At 44.6% G+C, this 27070-nt stretch overlaps 1 protein-coding gene and 1 pseudogene across 3 annotated transcripts; one reads left to right on the top strand and one right to left on the bottom strand.

Annotated features, from left to right (window-relative positions):
* Positions 1 to 2400: 2400 nt before the first annotated feature.
* Positions 2401 to 3806, bottom strand: LOC144308687 (succinate dehydrogenase assembly factor 1, mitochondrial pseudogene; annotated as a pseudogene).
* A 1063-nt stretch (positions 3807 to 4869) lies between these two features.
* Positions 4870 to 26458, top strand: CD40LG (CD40 ligand). 3 transcript variants are annotated; one of them, XM_077887552.1, is made up of 7 exons: positions 4870 to 5048; positions 6619 to 6777; positions 14730 to 14780; positions 16936 to 17067; positions 20479 to 20533; positions 22395 to 22457; positions 25294 to 26458. In XM_077887552.1, exons 3-7 carry the CDS (start codon positions 14730 to 14732, stop codon positions 25668 to 25670), a joined length of 678 nt encoding a protein of 225 aa, XP_077743678.1. In that variant the 5' UTR covers positions 4870 to 5048; positions 6619 to 6777; the 3' UTR covers positions 25671 to 26458. The 3 variants fall into 3 exon arrangements, with proteins under 3 accessions (XP_077743678.1, XP_077743679.1, XP_077743677.1); XM_077887553.1 differs by having other exon boundaries at positions 6575 to 6777; XM_077887551.1 differs by lacking the exons at positions 4870 to 5048; positions 6619 to 6777 and having other exon boundaries at positions 14508 to 14780.
* Positions 26459 to 27070: the final 612 nt, after the last annotated feature.

Raw genomic sequence — 27070 nt, 5'->3', positions numbered from 1 at the left:
AAACCCACCCCTCTGAAAGAAAATTCTGTTGAGTCCTAAAGCTGCAAATGAACATTGTGCTTTTCAGATGGGAGTAGATTTTGAGATAGGTCTTTGTTATGAGATAGGTCTTTGTTAAGAATAATGAAAATTAGGACGTTGGTAATTGATATAGTGCATTAATTCCTGGACTTTGCCACATGAGTGATATTCTGGGTTGGCATTTTGTATCTAGAGGCTCCTAATGCTGTAAACCCCAGAATGCCCAGGCAGAAGAATGCAGTGTTGGAAAAGAAGGAAAACCCTCTCACAACTCCCCTCCCATAGTGCTCAAAGACCTGGAAGGCTTCCTTTTCCAGAATACATGTGGCTCCACCTGGACACAGAAATGTGTGATCTCTCAAAACCTGCAGCTCAAAGCCGCACCTTCTCCTTGTCTAGAAAATTAGCCAGGAATGATCCTTAATTAAGATAGAGGTGTGAGCTTTCCTTTTTAAGGCAACTTCCTTTCCTAAATTAATTGGCTCATAATCCTCTTTTAGCTTCCCTTTCCTGTCCTGGTGTGTGTGAAAGAGGCCAGGAAAGAGAAGAATTGTGAAATCCTACAGGGTCCCCAGAACTCTGCTCCTGACCCCAGTGGTTGGAGGCCCCTGACCCTCCCTTCCCTTCTCCAATTTCTTGGCTGGCTTCCCAGCTTCCAGAGACCCTGTTCTTGGCATTGAGACTAGCCACATTACCCCTCCTCCAACCCCCCCTCCCCCGCCCAGGCAGAGCAGCGGGTAGCTTTAAAGCTTCCTGGGAATTTGCCCTTGAAAAGAAAACATGGGTACAAAGCCTGCCTTTGGGGAGCACCCCCCCCCCCAGCAGGCCCTGGTGGGAATGATGGGAAGGTGTCACCTGTGTGGAGGATGAGGGGGATATCCTTAGAAGGCAGGAGAACTGGAGGTTGGGCTAGGGGTACAGTACATCGAGGGATGGAGATGTCTTCTGCCTGTCCTGCCCAACTTCCTTTTTCCTATTTGTTTCAACAAATTTTCCTTTTTGACTTACTTTTGGAGATTTTCTGCATTTCTTTTGTTCTGTTCCTGAATTGAGACCCTTCTGTAACCATTTGGCTGCCATTTTCTCCCTCTGCCTCTGTTTCTTGAGGTGCTCCTTATGACAGGACCAAATGAATCATTCTGCAATTGAGAAGCCCACCCATCAGCAGAGCCTGCCCTCCCCTGGGCCCTGGGTGATGCTATTTTTGGGCAACAGGCTCTTTTTATTCTTTATCTATCTGTATGTCTGTCTATATACCTATCTATTTTAAAGGTTTTATTTTTAAGTAATCTCTAAAAATAGAGATTGGGCTTAAAGCCACAACCCTGAGATCAAGAGTTAACACACTCCACTGACTGAGCCAGCCAGGTGCCCCAAGGAGCTCTTTTTAGACTCACCTTGAATCATACCACATAGGTGCCTCCTTGTAATGATATGAGAGGTCATCCCTAGAAATGAGCTGTTCTTTGCATGGGGGTGGGGGGTGGGAGTGGAGGAGCAGGCTATGGAAGGACAGAGAATGAGAAGAAAGTGGGATCCCTCCAGCAACACTGCTGTCTTTTGCAGAGCACAGCAGCTTGGCTAGAACAAAACTGTTCCTAGCAGCAGAAAATGCTTCTAGAGAGGAACTTGCATTTGTCATATTCATTCAAGGAGATGAATCACCTACTATACGCCAAGCACCATTCTAAGTGCTGGAGATATAAGTGCTTGGGGAACATGACAGACAAAAAGCGCTGTCCTTATGGATCTTACATTCTAGAAACTGCTACTGGACCAGGTGTCAGGACCATGAGCGCTAGTCACAGCCCCATGAGTTATTAGCTATGAGACCTGGCACAAGTTCTTTAACAACTCCCTGAACCTGAGAATTCTTATCAGAGGGGTATGAGGTTGAATGGGTTGGTGGACATGGATGTATGCTCTTTGAAGAGTATCAAATACCATGTAAATATATGGCTTTATTTTTGTCTACCCTTACCCCTGCCAAGGCTTATAGGGAGTAGTTCCTAACTGCAGACCTATAAGAAATGAAGGTACCCTGGGAATATTTCACTTAGAAGTATTCTGTGAGTACATGAGAGTACTAACAATCAAAGATAGGGAGGTAGATAAATAGATGACAGGTAGCCAGAGACACATAATTTTTACACAGATAATACATATTCATTGTGGGAAACTTAGAAAAGATAGACAATTTAAAGCAAGCAGATCATAATTTTCCAGAATTTATCACTCATAGATGAGTCTTGTTGTACCTTCCAGGCTTATCACTCTATGCATGTGTAGATCAGTGTAGAGCATAACCAGAAGGGTCACACAGCATCTTTCTCTTCATGTTATGACCAGCACAGCATTTCACAAGATGGGGCCAACTTTTTCCATACAAGTGTTGTATTTGGTTCCAATGCCTTCCATTGCAAGCTTGCACACTCCACACATAAGCTACCACAAATTAGATAGCTTAAAATAATGGAAATTTATTCTCTCACAGTTCTACAGGCCAGAAGTTCAAGATGAAGGTGTCAGCAGGGCCATGCTCCCTCTGAAGACTCTAAGGAAGAATCCTTTCTTGCCTCTTTTGGCCTCTGGTGGTTGCCAATAATCCTTGTTGTTACTTGGCTTGTGGTAGTAATTACTTCAATCTCTGCCTGTCACGTTGGCATCTTCTTTTATTGTGTTTTGGTGACCAAATTTTCCTCTTCTTATAGGGACAGCAAACATTGGATAAGGCCCATCCTAATTCAGTATAGCCTCATCTGAATTTATTTATTTATTTATTTATTTATTTATTTATTTATTTACTTTTGAAATAACATCCCCGATTTTATTCCTTTTGTTCAGTAGTCCTGGGAGAAGGGTGGAGGAGTCAGGGTTCCCCCCTTAGAACCATCAAGTATAGGTCTTGAGGGGTCTTTAGTTGATCAGAAGGGCTAAGATACCCCAGCCCCTTCCTCCCAAGTCCTAGTCTGCCTCAATTAACGGGAAGAAAGTTCTCCAAAGGGGGATTCAGGGCTTCTCACCATCCATCAGGGTATCTTCTCAAAGTTCTTGGCAAAAAGTCTGCTCTTTTCAGAGTTAAACACAAGAGAGGGGAGTCCGGGGTCAAGAGAAGGGCATCTTCTTTCTGTCCCACGGCGGGCGTCCTGGCTCCCCAAGCTTTAGGGTAAGTAGCTCTCAGCTTGATGCAGTTCAGCCAGCCAGCAACCAAGCCGCCCCAAACCCTCATGGGGAGAATTCGATCATGGATGGGGAAAGGTCAGGTACCTCTCAGCATCCATCATCGGGGTCTCTAGGACCTCACGTCCTGAGGAGGGCTCTCCAATTTACCCAATCTATCGAGCTGGTCTTCTCAAGACATCTCCCCTTCCATCAAGTGGGTTCCCTGGTCTCCCCACGCAGTCAGGAGGGCCCCTGCTTCCCCTGTGCTACCGGGTGAGCTCCTTGGCCTGTCACCGCCCATCCGGAGGGGTCTCTGGTGACCCCATGCTGTCGAAGGGGTTCCTCGGACCACCACCATCCTCAGGCTGGGCTCCTGAGGCCCCCGCGCTGCTGGACTCCTTGGTTGGCCCCTGCCGGCGCACGAAGGCACCCATGGCCTTGGTGTGACCTGAGCGTAGCAGCTGCAGCTGGCGCCACCCATGGCGGCACAGGTACTCGATATGTAGCACGTCGGAGCGTGGCAATGAGGCGTGCTGCCGGAACGCGGCCTGTGCTCGAGCCTTGGCACCTGGCCTGCGGTACAAGCTCAAAACTTGCCTCTGCAGCCTGCTGGCCCGGCTCATGGTAGCGGCTGGGCCGCGGGCGCTCGCAGGCAATGCCCCGCGAACAGTCAGCCTCATCTGATTTTAACTAATATCTGCAAGGATTCTATTTCCAAATAAGGTCACATCCATAGATTCCAGGTGGACAAGAACTTTAGGGGGATGCAATTCAACCCAGCACAAGTGTCAACCCCATTGTTTATTTGAACATGCTTCAAATGTGGTTGGTTCTTCCATGTTGGGAGGGCAGTGTCTAGACATCCACGACTCTGTCACAATACAGGGGGCCAGGGCTTTCTGCTCCTCCAAGTCAGAAAACATCTTGATGTCAAAATCCTCAGTTGTGGGGGTGGCACCTGGCTAGCTCAGTCGGTAGAGCATGCCACTCTTGACCTCAGGGCTGTGAGTTCAAGCCCCATATTGGGCATAGATATCACTGTTTTAAAATCTTTGATTGGACTGGATGCTGGATGAGATGTAGATGTGCTCTGGTGGGAGCTATTCTAAGTCTACACTTAGCCAGATGGCACCATTCACTGTGGGACCTTGTGAAGGAGAAAAGTTCTCAACTCTTTATTTGCAGGTGAACACTTGAGCCACAACAGCTTTCAAAGGTGTGGTAATCATTTCAAACTATTAACCTGTGGGCAAAAATTGACATGGGTGGAGAGAATGGAAGGGAACATACAGCTAATTTCTAATTAGTACTCATAGGCATTTTGGGGACACTCAACTTACGTTTACACCATGGAAGCTATGGAAACATTCTATCTTTGCCATGATATTTGTACTGCACTGTTCCTTGTAAGCCAGTAAATATACTTCTGTACCAAAATGTATCAAACTACTAATCCTAAACCCTTTGATACAACCCTTCCACTCCTTACCTTACCCCCACTGTGGTCCCTGACATCTTATAATTTAATTGAATCTCTTCACCTCCTTTTGTACCCCCACTCTGCCAGAAAAAAAAATGTTTCCTGCCCCTGGCATTTCCTTAATTGTATGCAGACATGGTTGGATGTTCATTGCTAAGCTGCTGAGTCAGAAGCCTGGACCGGCCAGCTGCAGTCTTAATGAACTGACTCAGGAAGGAAGTGCTAACAGAGATGGTGCACTGTGCGCTCAGTGGGTGGGAGCCGATGCCGGCTAGAAGATCTGAGCCTTGCGAGGAGCAGTCTGATTCCCCAGGAAAGAGCATTGGCTGGAAGTTTGGTGGCCTGGGCTAGTCTCTACCACTAACTTGCTACAAACATGACTTTGGTAAGTCATCCCCTTTCCTCGAGCCTCAATTTCCCCACTTATGAAAACAGGGGGCTGGCCCCAGGAAATCCCGTGGGAGAACTAGAGATCCTCTGAGTAATGTCTCTGCTAAGAAGACAGTCTCCTGTGAGGTTATGGAGGAACCGGTTTAGGAGCAGAAGTGCTCTTTCAGAAACAGTCCCAGGAGTGAAACACAGGAAGGATGAGAGACAAGACTGCTCAATCCTAGGGTCAGAACTAAAGAGGGCAGCCTGAACAATTATAGTTAGAAGTTGGGGAGAGACAGAGTGAAAGAGATGGGAAGGAACCCTGAACTTGTGAAGTCAAGAAGAAGGATTGGATAAGGGTAGATAAGAAGGGCCCAAGGAAAGGCTGTGTGTTGGGGTCTTGGTGCATAGGCGCTAGGGGCCAGGCTACCAGAGTTCTGGAGCTCTAGGGGAGGTGCAGAAGGCAGGCTAAGACTGGAACGAGGGAGGCTGAAAATGGGCTACAACCACACAGATGTTCACTCATATCAATCTGATTTCTGAAGGAAAATGGGTGCCAATAATACTAATACCTCCCTGTAGAGCACCTGATCCCTGAGATGCTCAGTCTGGAACAAAGGGGATTTTTGTACTATCAAGACTCAGTATTCTGTGTTCCACCTTAAGGGCCCATTGGAAGAAGTTGGGTGCTGTGCAGATCCCAGAGCAAGGCTTTGGTCCCAAACATGCAGCCTCAAGAGGAGAAAGCATCTCACTCTCTGGGTCTTTGCATGTGCTATTTCCTGTACCTGGAGTGCATTCCTCTCTCACCCAGACAATTATCTCAGGGCTCTAACCTTCCCTCCTCCAGGAGCCCTCTCAGACCCTCTCATACTCCACTCTCTACCTCCATGCTCCGCCAACCCTATCTACTTGCCCTACTGTGACATTTTCCTGTCTCCTTAACTAGCAGTCCTTTCTTCTTCATTTTGGTTCCTCAGACCTATCAGAGAGACTAGTGCTTGCTAAGCGCTGGGCAAATATTTGCTACATAGATGTTGACTACATGCTGTTAGCCACAAGGCATCTCAAGCCATCTTGCCATAGAAGGCATCAATGGGAAAACCTTTGGGAATTATACAGAAAGATGCTGTGGGATTCGTGTCTTTCTGCTAGACACACAGCAGGAGGTGTTAGGACACACATAAAAGGGGTCCAGCAGCATCTAAGAACCCAGTTGTTTGTGACCAGAAATTTCTCCTAGAGTTTTCCTCAAAGTAGGATGTTCCAGCTGCTTGGGGGGTGGGGAGCACAGCAGTGAGTGAGGGGACAGAATTCTGCATCCAGAAAACAACTTTGGAGTGTTTAATCTTTAGAGCCAGAAATAGAGGAATCACTCACCCAGTCTCCCTCATATACTAAGCTGCTGACTGCCTCAAGAATGAACTTCCCTCCCCTGGTCTCCAGGTTTGGCTAGACAGGTAGAGAGAACACTGATGAACATTTCCCCTCTCAGGCATGGGGCATATTGCCTTATATAATTTTCTCATTGATACTCAGGACAACCCAATGCAGCAGGAACTATTCTTATCTCTACTTTATAGACAAAGCAACTATGGCACAAAAAATGGTTAAATAGTTCACCTAAGATCCCACAGCAAGTAGAATAGTCTGGAATGTCGGCTACCAAATTCTGGCTATTTCCACCACCCTAATCTGCCTCTCAGAAGGATTGTTACACTCAAAGACTCTTCCCTTGTCAGGTAAGTGGCATTATAATTTTCAAGCAATTGTTTTAAATGATCGTGTTCTATATTTTTGAAAAATGTTAGCAACAAAGAGCACATATTGGTAGCAAATGAATATATGCAAAGATGTTCAACATCATTAACCATTAGGGAAATACAGATCAAAATTATAATGAGGTTATATTATAGATCTATTAGAATGGCCGAGATAAACAATACAGATGATACCAAGAGCTAGTGAGGATAAGTAGCAACTGGAACTTCCAGTCAGAATGATCTTTGGTGATAGAAGGCAGAATAGTGGTTACCTTTGTGAGTAGAGATGACTGGGAGAAGACAAGTGGGGGGCTTCAGAGGCACTGTGAATGTCTCCATCTGGGTGATGATTACAATGGATATGTTTTCTTTATGAATATTCATTAAGCTTATGATTTGTGCATTTTTCTGTTTGTAAACGTTTATGTCAATAAAAGTTTATTAAAGAATAAATCATGATAAAAGTAAAATATGTTCACTGTTAAAAATAGTGCAAAAAGTGGAGAGGGTATAGGGCAAAAAGTAAGATTTGCCTCCCCATCCCCCAGTTCTACTTCCCAGTGGTAATCAGTGTTAATCTAAGTATATAGATAAATACAGCTGTATTTTTCTTACACTAATGGGGAGTGGAGGCAGAATGCCCAAAAGTCAGAAACAACGAGTGAATATTTGCCAACAAAATTCACTTTGGGGATCTAGGATGGAGGTAGGCAGCTAGTAGTAACAGAGATTGAGGATTCTGGTCACAAAAAACTAGCAAAACTAATACCTAAAACCAGGCCAACATTCCAAACATCCTTGTCCTCAATGTCATTCGTTTATGCTGGAGATGATTATCCCCAACCCCCTCCTACCTTACTCCTCCGTGTTAGAGTCAGTACAGTCAACTAGAAGATTACTACAGAATGAAAAGGGATGGAAGATTCTGGACTAGAAAAGCCAAGGACGGGATCCCTGGGTGGCGCAGCGGTTTGGCGCCTGCCTTTGGCCCAGGGCGCGATCCTGGAGACCTGGGATCGAATCCCATGTCGGGCTCCCGGTGCATGGAGCCTGCTTCTCCCTCTGCCTATGTCTCTGCCTCTCTCTCTCTCTCTCTCTCTCTGTGTGTGTGACTATCATAAATAAAAAATAAAATAAACTGAAACTTAAAGAAAAAAAAAAAGAAAAGCCAAGGACAGTAGATTGGCACTGAATGTGGGATTTGTCAGTGGAGTGCTAGAAGCCAGGATTCAAAGTTATGACACGTATATCTTCTTCTAGGGAGCCTTCCCTGATATTCTTTCTATCCCAGCCACCTGCTGCATAGGTACTCCTCCTTACTGTTCCCACAGCAGTCTGTATGCATCTCTACTGGGGCATTTGTCACATTGTTTTATGTTTGTTTGCTTGTATATTAGTTGTTTGCTCTGAACTGGGAGCTCCTGGCAAGGAAGGGACTATTGTCTTTATCTTTGTATCCCCAGCATCCAGCTTAGCACCCAGGCCACAGTAGGCACTCAGTGAATGTTGATCTGAGCAAATGAACTGGTTGAGAGAAATGTCTCCTGTAATTGCTTCTTACCAATCTAGCTAACAAGGGCAGTATTGTGGATGGAGGCACCAGAGAGCATCTCATATTTGGCTTTTTGCTGCAGATCTACGTGGAGAATCATTCATGGGGCCAAAAAAATTCTCAAGGCTGGATAGAAATTTTGCGTTGGAAGCTTTAAAATGCAATATCTGGGGATCCCTGGGTGGCGCAGCGGTTTGGCGCCTGCCTTTGGCCCAGGGCGCGATCCTGGAGACCCGGGATCGAATCCCACATCGGGCTTCCGGTGCATGGAGCCTGCTTCTCCCTCTGCCTATGTCTCTGCCTCTCTCTCTTTCTCTCTCTGTGACTATCATAAATAAATAAAAATTAAAAAAAATTTAAAATGCAATATCTGGCTTTGAAGAGAGTGTATAACAAATAATTTATTATGCATTGATAATGGAGATTTTTATTGTCTGTTGACTAATAGAAAATAAACAATAACTTTTAAATTATCTTCCTTTGAGTGTGATGTGCTTGTTTAGGTTAACATGTTTATTGTTCAATGTTTTTAAAAAAATATGTGATTTTTTTTTTGCCTTCCAAATCTCACAGAAATGTCTGAAAAGAAACTTTAAAAAATGAATCAGTACAGGGTTTTATGTTGCAGCATTGTTTATTACTTTTTAAAAATATTTATTTATTTGTTTGAGAGAGAGAGAGAGTCTGTGTGTGCAAGTTGAGGGAGGGGCAGAGGGGGAGAACTTCAAGCCGACTGCCCACTGAGCTTGGACCCGGACTGGGAGCTCAACCTCCTGACCCATGAGATCATGACCTGAGTGGAAACCAAGAGTCAGGTTCTCAACTGACTGAGCCATCCAGGCACCCCTGTGGCAGCATTGTTCAATATCATAAGACCTAACTTAAATGTTTATCAATAGGGAACTAGTTAAATAAATTGTGGTATGTCATTATACAATGGAATATTATGCAGTTGTAAAAAAAGAATAAAGAAGCACTTTGCTGACATGGGATAATCTCCAAAATATATTGTTAAATGAAAAAACAAAGTTGCAGAATAGAGTATTAAATACTACTGTGTGTAAATAAAGGTGAAAGAGAATATCTATGTACTTGCTTGAATGCATAGAGAAGCAACTCTGGAAGATATGTGAGAAACTAACATTGGTTGACAATGGAGAACTGGGAGAAAGAGGTGGAAAGATGACTTTACACTGCACATTACTTTATATCACTTACCTTTTAAAAAATATTTTATTTATTTGTTCATGAGAGACATAGAGAGAGCGGCAGAGACATAAGCAGAGGGAGAAGCAGGCTCCCTGCGGGGAGCCTAAACTGGGACTCGATCCCAGGACCCCAGGATCTGAGGTCAACCTGAGCCAAAGGCAGATGCTCAACCACTGAGCCACCCAGGTACCCCATCATTTACCTTTTTAACCATGTGAATATATTATTTGGCCAAGAATAAACGTAAAAAGAGTGAAATCACAACAACTATGGGAAACAAAAAAAGGTAACATCAGTGTGAAATAAATTTTGAGTGATACCCTCAAGTAAGGAAGACAATGAATTTGGACTAGAAGAGAAATCCAAGTAGAAAGCATTGCAATTCAGGTACTCAAGAGGTAAGAGTGGGTTTTCCCAAGGGGACACCAATCTCAGAGACAATGAATGCAGAGAGCAGGGGTAGGCTGAGAAGGAATCATTGTGATAACTTATTGAAGAGCTGCAGTAAAGCAGCTGGGACAGGTGGGCTCTCTTCTCTCCCCCCACCCAAGAGCCCTTTGTCAGCAGCAGCAGCAGCATAAGGCCTCCCTAGGCCCTCAGGCTGAGTTGCCAGAGGAGGGCTCTAGGGAGAGTGCTAAGACCTTTGCAAAAGATAGAAAAAAGAAAACAAAAGGAAAACCAGCTCAGTCAAGAGTGAAACCCTCTTAAGGTCTTCACCCCCCAGAGAAAAGCCCTCCTTGCTTTATCAGTTGTGGGGGTCCCAGGCCTTCCTGCCTCTCCACCCACATAACCTAAAGGGAAGCCTGCCTGTTGACAGGCTCTACCCACTGAAACAGAACCCACAGTCAGCCCTCCCATTCCGGAGAAGTGTTTGTGGGGGGAAACAGATCAGTGCAATTGCAGAGGAAATCCATGCTATCTACCCATAAAAACGCACATAGTTTTTCATTCATAAATATGACCAGACAATAAAGGGTCATCAGATATTTGAGGAAGACTATCAACATGAAAGAAAAGGACCAACATAAACAAATGGAACTGATCCCATAAACAAATGGAACTGACCCCAGAGGAGACAAAGACAATTAGAGGAAAAGAAGCAAACTCAAAACAAATATATTCTCATTTGTATCACCAGAGAGCCCAGCCAGTGCCATTGTATCAGATTAGAATGTTGTATAGTTCTCCTTTCCATCCTCTTAAAATTTACTAAATTGGCCGAGATTTACTAATTCCTTACAAAATGTCAGGAAGCAAGGATTCTGAGGTGGGTTTTTTTTTCTGATTGTCCCTTTCCTCTACAAGCTAATGGTAGGAAAATCAAACAAGTCAATTATGAGATAATGTGGCAAATGCTAGGGTAGATGAAGTACAGAAGATGGATTCATGTGGATTAAGCCTCCCACCTTGTCTGCTGGGAGGGGATGTTTCAGAGGGGGTGATCTCTTCATCAACCTTAATGACTAAGGGTGGAGGGAGTCAGCATGTTCATGGGGAACAGTTTGACTAAGCACAGCACATTTAGGAATTGACCTAGCTTGATATGGCTGATGCTCAGGGTTGAGTGGGAGCAAGTTACAAGAGATGAAGACAGAAAGGTGGGCAAGGGGCAGATCACGTTCTGTGCTAAGAATTGAGATGCTGTGCTCTAGGCTAGGGTTTTCCAGACATGTTCAGGGAAAAGAGTCTGTGAGGCCGTTTGTAGAACAAACAAAATGCTGATATATTTAACTCTTTCGTATGTACTGGAAATAATTTTCCTAGCAGAAACTATGACTGTGTTCTAGGTTATCAATATAAAATCACAACCACAAGCATAGTCACACCAAAAACAAACTGTTGAAGTATGATCCATTGGTTTTTTAACTTTCCCCTTCATACTTATTTGTTGCAATTCAGTCACTGGCTAGCAGGAAAGTGGTAGTAAAAAAGGATAACAGAGATTTAAGAAAATTTTGCATAAGAAAAACTGAAAAATGAAACAATGCAATGCATTAGCTTTATTCTTTCTGTGAACTAAGAGAAAGATGGTCAATATTTGACTTTGGCTACAGGCACTTTTGTGCACTCCATAGACCCATAGATTTCTTGGAAACTAAGGTTAAGAATCACTTTTGGATGCATTAAGCAGCTGAGGATTTTTAAAGGGGACCCAACACCAGGGCCAAGGCCACTCCTTCTTGGAGGAGAGACAGGTACGGGACATCCCAACACAAAGGATTTTTGATCAAGAATCAGAAATCAGAAAATAGAGCTCAAGTTTGGAAGTTGGAAAGGTAGCCAATTGTTGTAGAGGACCAGGCACAAGAAGGATGGAAGAAAGAGGAGGCTTCAAGGATTGAAGTGCAAGTGGGCTCTTCTGGAGTTAATCCCATTCATGTTGAACACACCAGGGCACTCCATCATTCTGTTTCCCTGCATCTGATGCAGAATCTTAGGGGGTCAAGTCAGATTAGATAATACGGTCACTTATAAGATTTAGAATTAACATTCTTCCAGCAGTATGAAGGGTAGATAGGGTAGGGCAGCAAGGGAAGCAAGGAGATAAATTAGAAGAGTACAAATCAGTAATCTAGGAGAGAGGGGACATGGGCCTTCTCTGATATTGGCAGAAAAAAAGTGGTGGCAGTCAAGAAGCTTTGGGGAAGAAGAAGCCACTGGAATTGGGGAGGAATCTGGGCAAGAGAGAGGGAGGAATCATGGACAGTTCCCTGGTCTCTGACCTGGGCAATTAGATGGATATAGTAGCACTGTATCCTGAGATAGGAAGCACCCTGAGGGAGAACAGGTCTGGGTTGGAAGTGGAGTTAAGTATAGGACATGCAAATAGGAGGTGGCTTTGGGAGAACCAAGTGGAAATGTTCAGAGGTACCTATACTTACAAAACTGAATTTCAAGGTTGTAGTTATAGATTTTGGATTTATCACAATGAAGGTGATAGTGAAAACCATGACAGTGGATGGGAATCACCCAAGGAAAACGTGTAGAATGAGGAAGGGGAGAGGGGAGGGGCGGGGAAAGAGAAAAGAGGAGGGGAGAATGAGGATGAGGAATACCAAAGTTTTAAGGGGAACAGAGTAAAAAGGGAGTCACACAAAGAAGTATTCTGAGAGTCTAGGGGGACAAGCTTTCAGAAGGGTGACAATAGAATCATAGGTTAATGGACGGATAGAAAGGTCATTAAAAATGAACCATAAAAAGTATTCAGCCAAAACTATTGTGCTAATAATGGTGGGAACAGTTCCGGGGGAATACTGGGGCCGAAGTCATATTGCAGAAGGCTGAAGCTGGGGAAGTGGGAGGCAGGGAGATTGGACAGCAACTCTTTCTGGAAGGCGATCATGTGAGCAAATCCTGACATTGCTTACATCTCTATGGCAGTGCCTTGAGCGTCCTCCCTCTCGGCATTTGGCCAAGCTGATCTTGGCAGGGCCCTTGCGCTTCTGGCATTCTGTAATTGTATGAAACAGGGGCTTTGGAGAAGTCCTAAAGCCCATTCTGGATCTCATGATTATTTTCCTTCAGTTCAACTCGGGTTACTTGTCTAGGAACCGAAGCCTCTGACTTGACTAATGAAAGTTTATCACGTGCGTGGAAGCTACCTACTTGGCAGATGTAGTGAAAAGCTACACAGCTCTGAGCCCAGGACAGGATGCTGGCGCGTGGGAGGGGAAGAGAGCAGGTGCTAACAATACAGATAGTGTGCCTACAAGAGCACTTTGTTACATTTCCTATTTGTCTCTCAAAACAATTTTATAGGAATCACCAAAGTGATCTTATCATGGTTTCTAGACCAGGTTGGGATGTGGGGTAGGGATTTCCACAGTTGCTTTTGTTTCAAAGGCAATCTGATAAAATGATACAGAAGACATTGAGAAATGCATAATCCACATACCTCAGTGATTCAATTCATTGTCAAAACTTTAGGTGTTTTTGATGTTGTTATTGTTCTTTTGTTTTTTTTACTAGTATGTAATGAGGTGGTGATTATTTGGAAAACTCATTATCTTCAGCTAAACAAATTCCCCCAAATTCAGAATGAGTTGTCTGTCACTTAACACGTCTCAAAGATCTTTCGTACACATTTTATTTGATCTTTGCAGCAGCCTATAAGATAGGCAAGGCAGGTGCAACTGCCCCTTTTGGATATGGGGAAACCAAGACCCAGAGAGGTAAAGTGATTCATCTGAGGTCCATAGTGATTTGTTGATAGAGCAAGGACTAGAATTCAGGTCTCTTAACCGGAGCATATGTTCTCTATTCTGATCCATTACATCAGCATCAGCAATTATCTGACAGACTGGAACAGTGTAGACAAGCAATTGGGCTAAGTCAAGTGAAGATTCCAACTTTAACCTCCTGATCCCAGAGTTTTGGACCAATTTCCTTTAAGACCTCACTCCTCTCGGCCTTTGAGAAATTTCTTTTTCTTGAATTACCTTTTCCAGCTAAATTAAAAAAAATAACTGTCAGCACTCCTTTTTGCTTCATGCCATGTAGACTTGAAAAGTGCTGGGATTTCTTTGGATTTTCAGATTAAAGAAGTGTTGAGAAGCCATTAGCCAGGGGTATATCAGTCATCAAATCAATCCAAACTTTTGTTGACATGTTTCTTTCCCCATATGCCAGGTTCCCGGTTTGTATTAGTAAGATTGAAATTGAAATAAGTCTGTTGCTAGTGGACAAATTTGTCACTTTCCTTGAAATTGGTGAACCCAGAAAGCTAGCGATAGGAAAATACTGCCATTGTCTGTTAAGAAGTCTATGACATTTCAAGGCAAGAATGAATGTATGGAAGAAGAAACTTGTTTCTTCTTTACTAACAAAAGGGAAAGCCTGGAAGTGAATGATATGGGTATAATTAAAAAAAAAAAAAAAAAAAAAAACCTTTACGTAACTTTTTTTGCTGGGAGAGAAGACTACGAAGCACATTTTCCAGGAAGTGTGGGCTGCAACGATTGTGCGCTCTTAACTAATCCTGAGTAAGGTGGCCACTTTGACAGTGTTTTCATGCTGCCTCTGCCACCTTCTCGGTCTGAAGATATCATTTCAACTCTAACACAGCATGATCGAAACATATAGCCAAACTGCTCCCCGATCTGTGGCCACTGGACCACCCGTCAGTATGAAAATTTTTATGTATTTGCTTACTGTTTTTCTCATCACCCAGATGATTGGGTCGGCACTCTTTGCTGTATATCTTCACAGAAGATTGGACAAGGTAAGATGAACCAAGAGTCCTTATTAATGAAAGTTGGGGTCTTCATTGATTTGCAGGTTGACTGGTTTTAGTTCTACCCAGATGATGGACAATGGTAGGAACCCAAATGGCTAAAAAGGTCTTGTGGCATTATGTTTGCCATCTAGTTGGTAAGATGTCCTATTCTTGTCTCTGGTCGAGAGCTTGGGCTCTGGAGTCAGACTGCCTACGTTCAAATCTTGACTCTGGCTCCTATCAGCTCTGCGATCCTGGGCAAGTTATTTTATATTTCTGTGCCTCAGTTTCCACATTTGAGAAACGGGGAAGGTAATAGTACCCACCTGGTAGATGACATTAATTTAGCCTTGTAGCAAGCTTAGAACAGAGCCCGGCACAAAGTAAATACTAGAGAAGGAGAATATGACTTTGATCTGAAGCTTTATAGTGTTTTAGATTAGCACAGATGCAGATAAGTCTGGAATTTGCCATCTTAGAGTAAAAGGGGCATTCTCTCTATAATTATTTGCTAAAGTTTTGCTTAAAAATTTGTTTTTTTTTTTGATGGAGACAACCTTTTTTTTAATTGCTAACTAGAGAAGGAGAGTATGACTTTGATCTGAAACTTCATAGCATTTTAGATTAGCATAGACATGGATAAATAAGTCTGGAATTTGCTGTCTTAGAGTAAAAGAGGGCATTCTCTCTATAATTCTTCAAACACTGATTTTAGTTGCAAGCTGCTCAGTTGCCTTCTGAGATGTTTTACATTCTTAAGTGGCGGGACATAGGGGAACAAAACAGTAGAGTAGATTATTCAGTACTTTTGCATTCTTAGGAAAAAATAACTGTTAGGATTTGTCCTGTTTCAATGCCTTAACCCACTTCCACTGAGGGGCATTATTGGCTGTACCGACAGAAACCCAAGCACAGATGAAAAGGAGAAATTTGATGAGTTATCTGGCTGTTCCCCTAACTCTGGATGTGGGAATTGTGGATGTACAGCATCTGGAGACCACATTTTCTCAGGGATGTTTGAATGCCCTCTATTGAGATCCCATCCTAGAATGAAGGCCAGGATGTTTTTCATCAGGATAAGGAGAGACAGTGATGGTTGAGGCAACTCACTGGGTAACTCACATTTTAGTTGAGTAAAGAGAGGGGTTCTGGGCCTGGTTGTTTGTGTTTGGCCTGGTGGGCTCTGTCAATCAAATGCCTGGACCCAAGCCTGGCCTCTATGGGGGAAGGCATTGACCAAATTTACCAAAGCATTGAGGTGTGCTCTTTTATTTTTTTTAAAGATTTTATTTATTTATTCATAAGAGAGAGAGCAGAGACATAGGCAGAGGGAGAAGCAGGCTCCCTGTGGGGATCCCGATTCGGGACTCCATCCCAGATCCTGAGGATCTCAGCCTGAGCCAAAGGCAGATACTCAACTGCTGAGCCACCCATGTGCCCCTGAGCCACCCATGTGCCCCATTCTTGATAATAATGGAAGCCGCTGGCTAATTGGATCTTGTTTTGAATCTAAAAATTGAATTTTGAAACAAGAAAGTGGTACGGAATCAGTTGATTATACAAGTGAATTCCATACATTTAATTATTCTAAGACATTGGCAACTAAAATATCTTGTTAGCTCTGGGAAAGAAAGATGATTTCCTTAAAAATGCAAATGTTTTCCACAAATACTAAAGTTAAAAAGAGTGATGTAATTAGAAACTCAAGTTAATTGACACACATTGCAAATTCACTTCTTTTTATAAAGCACTGCAGCACAAAGTAAGATGAGGTGGGCAAACGAGCTCAGCAGAAAATGATTTTATACACTGGGTTCACAATGACCAATCATTACTAGAGCAATGAGGAATATGATCATTCTAGAATATTGCTGCTATAATACATGGACAAAATGTACACTGTGTAATGGAATTTTATTAGAATGGCTGTGATTTCTACCTAGAGTTTTGGTTAATGTGACGTTATAGTTGCTGGCTTTTGTCAATTTTTTAACAGCTAATACCAAATAACAGTAATCTGGTATAATGACTTTTATTCCCCATTTATATCTGCAAAGCCCTCCTCCTATTACTGATGCTGTGGAAGTAATTGTAGAGGCAGACATCATTAGCCATATTCTCCAGAATTATGTTTCTCATGTCCCTGTTATTTCTCAAATAGATAGAAGATGAAAGGAATCTTTATGAAGATTTTGTGTTCATGAAAACGTTACAGAAATGCAACAAAGGGGAGGGGTCCTTGTCCTTACTGAACTGTGAGGAAATTAAAAGCCAATTTGAAGCCTTTCTCAAGGTAAGGAGCTCAGCTGTTAATTAAAGGGTCATTGAAAACTTTTACTGCTTTTGCTAGGTCGGGAAATGGCAACCTGAAAGTGTAGAAGTTGTATAGACATACATACATATGTGCATACATATGAAAGTGAGATCTCTTCCTTTTATTGTGAGGAGAGGTTGTGGGGGGTTGGGGGAGTGGACTTTCTCGGTGCCACTCAGACCAGACCCCACATGAAGCCAGTCCACTCTAGGGTCTGTTAAGACCAGAGGTGGACAGAGGACCCAGTGCAGTCACTGCTGTCACTGGGGCCTGTCATAGGTACTGACAACAAGAAGTCTTAGAATGTTTACTGAGGATGCCCTTACCACATGAATTCCATCATCACAGAGAGGGAGTCTAGAAGCTTTCTCCTGAAGCAAAACATCAAAAAGTCTTCCTGTTTGTTTCCCCTCTCAGATGCTGAGTAGAATACCCTCGGCCCTCAGCTCACTTTGGGGTCCCGAAGAGAAGGCAGCTCTGTGCCAAGCTGGTGGGGGTGGGTGGAAGCAGGTATCTGGATAAACCAAGGGCAGTTAGCTCTTGCATATAAATAATGTATGATATTTAACCCAGGAGTAAAGGGTTTAAGATCTTTTTTTCTGAGCCTATTCCTGCATCATCTCCAGGAATCAGAATGCAGCCCCAATCTATGGCTGCCTTTTGTGTTCTTTACGCTAATCTAGGTTTTTAGATGAAGACTCCCTCTTTATTGGCTAGGCTTAGAAATGGTTTGAGTTTCTCTGGTTCTCTGAGGATTCTGGCTGGTACTATAGGGTGTTGGGAGGTGTTGCAAATTTAAATGTGAAGACAGCCACTTTCAGAACAGCAGTTCATAATCCAGATATTTATTGGATATTTAATAGGCTTGGCCGTGCGACCTTGGGCAAATGGCTTCACCTCCCTTGGCCTGTTTTGTCATCTACAAATGAGGGCTGAGATGACCCACTCTGACATTCTGTAATTATGTGACCAACCTTGCATTCCCTCCAAGGCAGTGAGAGCACCTTTGCTTTTTCCCCTCCTCTCCCTTTCTTTCTGAGAGTTTTACAGTTCAATGGCCCATTTCTAATGGTTTTATTTCCGGGCAGACATGTAGAATTTCTCAAATCAGCGACCCAGGGTAGGAGCAAGGAAAACAGCTTCAAAGTTTCCTATTTTAGAAAGGCAGCCTGTCTCAGGCATGTGAAGCAGGGCTCCTCATGAATGGCAGAGGAAGCCCCTGGCCTCTACTGCCACAGGGGCGGGATCCTAGTTGGTGCCATGTGGCCCTATGACACACATGGTAGTTAAACAAAATGTCTTCTGGCCACCCAGTCCTCTCCCAAACACTGTTTCCCTTTCCAATGCCATTCTCCCAAATTTCTCATTCTAAACAATATTTTGGACTTTTAAAAAGAAATCAAACTGGCCACCTACAGAGTAACCCCAAATTGGATATTAATATTCCTAGTGAGTGTTAGCAGGCTTTCTTTCTGGGCTTCGCGGTCTGACTGGTCCAGGGCAACGAAAGGTTGGAATTTGGGGGTTCCAAATCATAGGACTTGAAGGGGTCTTAGAAGTCACCAGATCCAATGATCAACCCTGAACTTCCCAAAATCCCTACCAAGTGGTTACCAAGCTCTGTTTGGACTGCTCTGGTGAGGAGTAACTCATTAGCTCCTGAGGCAGGTAACACCAAGCTGTCACTTGGAGGGGAAGATGGGCTTATGCTTGGGTAACTTCAGGCAGCGTCTTAAATAGTGTAATTTCATAGTAAAACATACTACTCTCCCTACCCCGCTAGACTGGTCAGTTCCAGGGTTGTCTGCCCACCGAGGCCTGAGCGGTCTTTGATGGGGGGGGGGTGTCAAAGCATTTCCTTTCCAAGGTCAATGTCCACCTGTCCATACCTTTCATGTAGACTTCCCAGTAAGAGAGAAATAACTAATCTGAGATTTTCTGGAAGTAAACTTTAAGAAGTCTTCTAGTCAAGGTGGAGAGTGAAGCAAGGGGGAGAAAAAAGCCTCTGGGGAGTGTGGCTGAGGGAAAGTTCACAGAAAGGCAAGGCTGGGTGCATAAAAGACTTTGCTGACTTCACGTTTTCATCTTGGCCAAGCCCTGACACCAGCGCAAACCACGTAGCCTAAAAGTATCTCAACCTTGATCATCACACTCCATTTTTTAAAAGACACTAAATACTCATTTGTTTACTGGCTGTCTCACAAACATTTTCCTGTCCCTGCACTTTCTCAGCGCCACACTTTAGCTCAAGTGGAAAGTTGAAGCCCTGTGGCCCCTGTGAGCATTTTGAGGCACAGGCTCCCCGTTAGGGCTCTGTGACTTACATCTTCCCATCTGGCAATCTAGCTGAGCCTACAACAGGACGCTCAACAGTCCCAACACTGATTCCTCCTGGGGAAGGACGAAAGGAAAGGCCCTGTAGAAAATTGAGTCCAGTAATGGAAAGGTGCCCAAGACTGATTATCAGATATGAAAATGCTCCTGTGCTCTGCCCTCGTACTTAGAGCCCAGAGTGATGGTGTGAGCTAAGCCGGCCTCTGCATGTGATCTCAGAGTTTCTGCTCTTGGCTTCAGCCTCAGACTCCTTGGTTGACCTCGTGCCAGCCAGTTAAGCCATCAAGGCCTTGTATTCAGTATCTTTAAAATGGCAGCTGTACCCATGATTCCCTTCCTACTTGAGTTGATGGCCATGCTTGTAAATTTCTTTGAGCACCTCTAGCCTTCCCCCATTGCTAAGTGAAAAGAAACCACTTAAAAAGTGTTGCATTTGCCTTTGAACAACAGCATCATTGGGAGATTACCTGTGTTTCCTATATGCTGATATTCTATACATACAGGCCACATAAGGCGATCAGCATTGAGAGAATCTCCTCATCCCATTGACAATAAAAAATGTCTGAGGGTCTTTTCATAGTCCGGAATTTCTTCCCAAGGTCAAACTCACTCTTACCATTTCCTAAGAGATTTCAGACCAGTTTTATTTTAATAGATACATGCCATGCTTTATGTTTAGTAATATTCTATATGCTGGTAACCAGGGTAGAAACATCTCCTCATTCAACATTATTTGTCAATACCTGTCAAAGGCAAGGAGGCCGGGGTCACAGGAAGGGTCAGCATCACAGCCACTGGTCTGGAGAGCACTGCAGTGGAAATAATAGGGTCCAGATTCTGCTTCCAGGTTCACCCCTGGGCTTTCTGGGTTGTCAGCTCATCTGTCAGAGCCACAGGCTCCCAATCGCTATGATGGAATTAATAACAGGATCTAAGTCCATGTGATAATCCCCACCAGGAACAGGCAATAGAGTCATGACAGATGCCAAATGAATGATGCCTCTAAAACCCCAGGTTTCCTGTCAAAATGACCTTTTGCAATAATTCTTATTTTAGGAGATAATGCTAAACAACGAAATGAAGAAAGAAGAAAACATTGCAATGCAAAAAGGTAGGTTGCTATTTATCAATTTTTTTGAATACTTAAAACCTAAAGCTGATTACACTGAACAAACCAGCTGTTGAATTAGGGAACTTTTAGCCTGGGGAATAAAACAGGACCACAATGGCTAAATCGACACCTTCTCTAATGTCTGTGATTTGGAAGGGCTTTATATGTACACATTTATGAGGCAGGCTGTGTTCCTTTAATGCTAACAATACCAACTATGAAGAAATGCCACTATTTTCAGTATCTTCCTCAAAGCAACCCCACAGCCTGGTGCCGCCTACAGAGGATAAGATGACAAGAAAGTCATCACTGGCATTCATCGCTCAGTGATAATTGTTTTTTTGTGGGGAACCATGACCAGTTGAGTGTCTGCAATCAAGGAATGATTCTGTGTGACAACGTTCTATTCTCTGCCCTGTTCTTAATGTCAGAACATCTCGAACATCTCAGGGCTTGAAGGGATCTTGACTGGAAGGCAGGGTTCTCCAATGCAGCGCCACCCACAGAGCACGAATCTCCTTAACAGCACTGACCATCTGGCCTCTGATCTAACACGCCTAGGCGCCTTCTAGCTCATTATTCATCCTGGTCCATCTTGGAATGGTTCTAATAATTATAAAAAGATTACTATACTACTCAGAGGGAAGTCTTTTCTCCTCTGGAGTTGAAATTTGTTGCTTTAATCTCCACTCATTGGACCCAGTCCTGCTCTTTGGGGCCATACTAGGCAAAGTAGAATGCTTCTACACAGCAGCTGTCCAGATGTTGAAAGCAGCAATCATGGCCCTTTCTCTAGGCTAAACCTCCCCGTGTCTTCCACTGTTCCTCCCATGACTCCTTCCAAGGCTTTTCTTCTCCCTGTTCCTCTTAGAATTTAGCATCCCAAACACAAGAATAATGCCGGGAGTGAGCCAAACAGCTGAGCATGGGAGAGATGGGGCATCATTGGGAGACCAGTATTATTCATAATGCCAGTGAAAATGATGCTGTGGCTTGTGCAAATTAGTACACACTAAGAAATATATGCATACAGAGATACAGATAGTATTTTCCAAGGCAAAGAGAGTACTTAGAGCTTGCTTTAACTATTGCTCTGGATGCCATGGGTCATCTGATCTCCATGAAGGTTTTGTCTTCAGAATGATTTTAAAATGTGTTGAGTGGTATCATGTTGTCTGTGACTTACAGTGAAATTTGAGGAAATGGGGTGCATGTAGATGTTGCCCACCAGTCTTCAGGAAAAGGATCAACTGAACAAAACTGGTTATTCTGGTCATGCAATTTGATTCAATATTTACAGGGCACCTACAAAGTGTCTGACACCAGGCTCATTCCTGGAGAACAAAAATAAGAAAGAAACTTGCACACAGTCTCCTCACATGGGATATGAACACATCTAATTAAAGAGCAAGATTTTTACATGAGAAGCAACTTGAGCTAGGAACAATAGTTTGGCCAGTTGCTTGATGATGTCAGACACAATTGGCACCATGCCAGCTAGGTATGCAAACGCCACATTGGGGCCCAGTGAGGGTCCCAATGGATGGGAGCTGTTTCTAACAGCAAGATTCAAAATCTGTTTCACGAACACCAGAGTTTTAGCCTGCGTCAATCCGGTAAAGAGGAGTCAAGTACTGAGCAACCATTAGAAGAATGGGATCAGTGAAAATAGTCAATTCGGTGTTTAGATTCTAGAAACCAGCTTTTCCCTGTGACAGGGACTTCAGGCCGCTGTGCTCTTCCTTTTGCATAGCCTACTTAAGCCCAGTCTCTATTACACAGCTGTAGAACCGGACCAAATAGTTCTGTGGGAAGTTTTGTATTGCTTTGGCCTGACAGTTGACTTCTGGTTTCATTTCAGGTGATCAGGATCCTCGAATTGCAGCCCATGTCATAAGTGAGGCTAGTAGTAACCCAGCGTCCGGTAAGTCCAAAACATCTGAGTCAGTCACCCAGGTGGGAAAGCTGGGATATGGAAGCAATGAAGCCTAATGATCAGGTTCCTCTCTTCCTCTGGGGTCCAATTTACCAATCCACCCATACCTCTCTCCTATGCTCTCCTTTGTCTTCAAAGTGAGCTCAGGAGCACAGATGGGACTTGAAGGGACAAAAGGAGGTGGGAAGCAATCCTGATGTTCTCATTATGTTCTTGTTCAATGGCCGATTCTAAATGATGAATTGCTGGATGGAGGAACCATTAGTCTGAGAACATAGACGAGATGGCAGGTAGTGACCTCCTGGCTAGGAGCATCCCTCATGCTAACCCCTCTTCGCTGTGTGTAAATGGGCCTCAGGGGGTACTTCCTCCCATCTGTCAATCCCTGTATGATTAACCCCAGCCTCACAGGGGCCAACCTCAGGGAAATTAAAGGTAAAATCATTCTGCAAAGATCAATAGGTGCCAGGATGTTAGATTTTCCAATGAAGTAACAACAGACGACATACTATAATCTTTTCAACTCTGAGTTTATTTCCATATACATTCTGCCATCATTCTAGCTCTTAGATCTTTTTTTCCCAAACCTATATACCTTGAGAGAGCTGGTGCCTGAGAATGTGTTGAATTTGATAAATGGATGGAAACATGCCTGCGAGCATGAAACCCCCTTGCGATATAAATGCAGTCTGATGGCATCAGAGTAGTCTTGGAAAAATTTAGCACAGTGCTCCAGAAAGAAGTTCTAAACAGTGTGTGTGTATGAGAGTGAGACACACAACAAGAGAGAGATAGAGACAGACAGAGAGAAGAGGAGATACCATCTTATCTCTGAGGTGGCATGGGCTTCTCAGTGAGTGTAACACATAAATGGTTATCATGGATCATAATACAGAAGGAAGAGCACTGGAGAGGAAGTTTTTTTTTAAAGATTTTATGTATTTAGTCCTGAGAGACATACAGAGAGAGTCAGAGATACAGGCAGAGGGAGAGACAGGCTCCCTGTGGGGGGCCCAATGTGGGATTCAATCCCAGGACCCCCAGATCATGACCTGAGCCGAAGACAGACACTCAACCATTGAGCCATTCAGGTGTCCCTGGATAGGAAGTTTTTGAAACGAGATTCCAGAACAGTGACTACCACTTGCTAAGTGATCTTGGGCAAGTCCATTTACTGCTGTTTCCTGCCTCACTGACTTCACAGGGTGACTTTCAGTGTCAAATCAGCTAATGTGGAAGAAGTTTTTACTGTCATGTGCTAGATAAATGTAAGGTGCCATTACTTAGCTTCCTTTACTGTAGTCTAGATGTCAGAAGAGTAACATAAAGCCTTTCATTAATACCAGTTATTCCTACCATACATAATAACCCTGCTGGGTAGCCATTCTTAGAAATGGGAGAATATCATAGCTGTATTGGCATGTCCAGGGTGGCCATCCACATGACACTTGCACACCTGGATTGCATAACAGCGACAGAGACACCACCTAGAAGAGTAGCTTCCCACTGGTCTTTGCCACCTGTACAGAAATCCTTGCCCTTGGATATATTTCACAGCACTCAGATTCTGCCAAAGGGCCCAGGATCGATATTGGTCCCAGCATATTTCCTAGTCCGCCTCACAGAAGGTCCGCAGGTGCGAGGACAGCAACATTCCTCACTGCATCCCAGTCCCAAACCCCCTGCCCCTGCCCGGGCACACTGCCACAGGCTTGACCTGCACCCCACAGCAAAAGATTAGGACAGATAATCTTAGTGGACTAAAAGAGAGAGAACCTGCCCTTGGCTTCTCAAATGGCCTGAAAATGAAAGCATCATAAGGAAGTATCATTTCTGGAGTGGCCAGGAGGGCCAAGAAATGTCAAACATCTCAGGATGACTTCCCTATTACTAAAGGAGGAGTCTTAACAGCTTGAATCTGATACCTTGATAGATGGCCAAGTAGGAACTTAAAAAGAGGGCTCAAGGAAGCTAAGGATCGATACTTTGACTTCTCCCCAGCCCCCATGCCCAGCAGTCTACCTCGCTGTGGGAGCTGAGATTTGAAATCAGGCGCACACCGTACTTTGAACCCACTCAACATCTCCGCCGAGAAAATGGCATACCGTTGGTGGGTACTCAGGTTTAGCCACAAGAACACAGGTACTTTCAAGTTGGTGGCGCCCACTACAATGGAAGATCAAAACACTGTGAAATGACAGGTTCATTTTCATACTTCCTTGCCTAATTTTAGTCCTTGCTGTGGGAGGCCAGCTGGGTTTGTGACAGCATGAGCAGGTAGGAAGAGATGGGGTCTTTCGGCAGTGGAGGCTGAGCTAGATGAACTGGCAACTCTTCCACTCTGGAATCCAAGGAAGGCAAGACAGCAGTGTTCACATCAGCTTGACGGTGAATGCTTGACGGTGCATAGTGTAGGATGTGGCACTTTGAAATCACTCACACTTGAAGTTCGAGGGCCAATTGGCTTTAAAGGCTCCAAAGGAGGAAGGAAACTCACTGTGCCTGGCAGCTGTGTTTAACCTTCAAAATGAGTCTGTAAGACGCTGTAATAATACTATCCCCGTGTTACAGACGAGGGTAACAGACGGGGGTAAACAGCCCAGGGAGATTAAGTGACTGAAGTCTGGATTGGAACCCAGCTCTCACCGACTGCGCAGCCCCTACTGATTTGCCAGACGGAGGGGTGGAGGGGCCCTTGAGAATGCTTGGCACCCCAAACTTTCCTGTGTGCGTGAAGCCAGTATCCACCATTAAGGCCTGTGTCGTGCTGGGATGGGAGCCATGCACGCTTCGTCTCACCACGCATTTCCCCCTCTCCTTGCAGTTCTGCGGTGGGCGCCAAAAGGGTACTACACCATAAGCAGCAACCTGGTGAGCCTCGAGAATGGGAAACAGTTGGCCGTGAAAAGACAAGGACTCTATTACGTCTATGCCCAAGTCACCTTCTGCTCCAATCGGGCAGCTTCGAGTCAAGCTCCGTTCGTCGCCAGCCTATGCCTCCATTCCCCGAGTGGAACGGAGAGAGTCTTACTCCGCGCCGCGAGCTCCCGCGGCTCGTCCAAACCTTGCGGCCAACAGTCCATCCACTTGGGAGGAGTATTTGAATTGCATCCAGGTGCTTCGGTGTTCGTCAACGTGACTGATCCAAGCCAAGTGAGCCACGGGACCGGCTTCACGTCTTTTGGCTTACTCAAACTCTGAGTGCTGGCACCTCACAGGCTGCGGCTCAGCTCCTGTTGGTGGTCTTCGTAATACGGCCGAGCAGTTAAGACCACCACCCCTGTTGAACTGCCTATTTATAACCCTAGGATCCTCCTCGTGGAGAACTATTTATTATACACCCCCAGGCGTGGAGGGCTGCAAGAAGGGAATGACAGGGCGGGGGCAGCACCAACAGGCCCCGGTCGGTAAGAGTTGATATTCTGGAAGCAGCCGCCCCACTGATGCAGACATCCAGAGAGTCCCATGAAAAAGACGAGACTATTATGCACAGATTGAATCCTCAGTAAACGGCAGATAATTAGTCCAGTTTCGTTTTGTTTCTTTGCATGCAGTGTCTTTCACTGGAGAATGTACTCGATTTCCCCGCGAAGATGCTGAAGGGCAACAGGGAGCCTCAGCTCACAGTCAGTTACGGTTGACCCGGGGTCCCCGGGGCCCCGATGGAGGGGACAGGCTCCAGAAAGTCTGATGGCGCGGAGAACTGGAAAACCCTGCCCCCACCAGCCACCCTGACACTCATTCTCTCCCTCCTCCGCCCCCCCTCCCCCCACAGTCAGGCTGTTGCTAATCGGTTATCTTATTTCAACCCTGTTGCCTCTCCACCAGTGTAGGCGGGAGGAGAGAGCAGAGGCTGCCCACTCCTCCTCCTGAAATGACTGTATTTAAAGGAAATCTCTCCTACCTACCTGCAGTCTCCATTGTTTCCAGAGTGAACTTGTGATTATCTTGTTATTTATTTTTTGAATAATAAAGCGCCCTTAACGTTATTGTTGTTATCTAGCACCTGAAGCCCCTGGGGGCAGGTTGAGGGGGGGTGGAGGAGGAGGGATCCTTCGGAGGGATTCTTCCCAATTTTTGTGGTGTGTTCCTAAACTTGGTTCTCAAGCTCCTTGCACCACCAAGTATCTTGGCGACAGCACCCTCCTGACAGCCTGTGATAGGATTTGATGGATGACGTGAAGCTCCTTGGGGAAGAGCAATCTGGGTCTTTCTTGCCTGCTCTGGAAAGGCTGCAGGGGATTAAATAGCGCCTCTTCGTTCTTGATTCATCGCAGCTAGCTGGGGCTGGAGGGAGGGTTCAATGAGAAGCACCGGCTTCCCTTTTTAATAGCTGTCTGGGTGGTTCTACCTCAGGGGTGAAAAGAAATGGAGCTGGGACGAACTGGGGAGAAATATTGGTCCTCTGTTCTTCCACCAAAGCCAGCAGACCTATTCTTGGTCACCTCCAATAGAGGGACCAGGAAACAGAAGAAACTCAGAATGGCTGGTTCGTCTATACTGGTAGAGTGTTGCTTAAGGCAAACACCATAGGTTCAAGCAGAAATATATTATGTAGAAATAGGAAGGGGGGAATGTGGGGGCGATGAGGAGTCTGCTCT

Source organism: Canis aureus, chromosome X (genome assembly GCF_053574225.1).
Source record: "Canis aureus isolate CA01 chromosome X, VMU_Caureus_v.1.0, whole genome shotgun sequence".
In the NCBI taxonomy this organism is placed as follows: Eukaryota; Metazoa; Chordata; class Mammalia; order Carnivora; family Canidae; genus Canis; species Canis aureus.
This window is presented reverse-complemented; position numbering and strand designations above follow the sequence as displayed.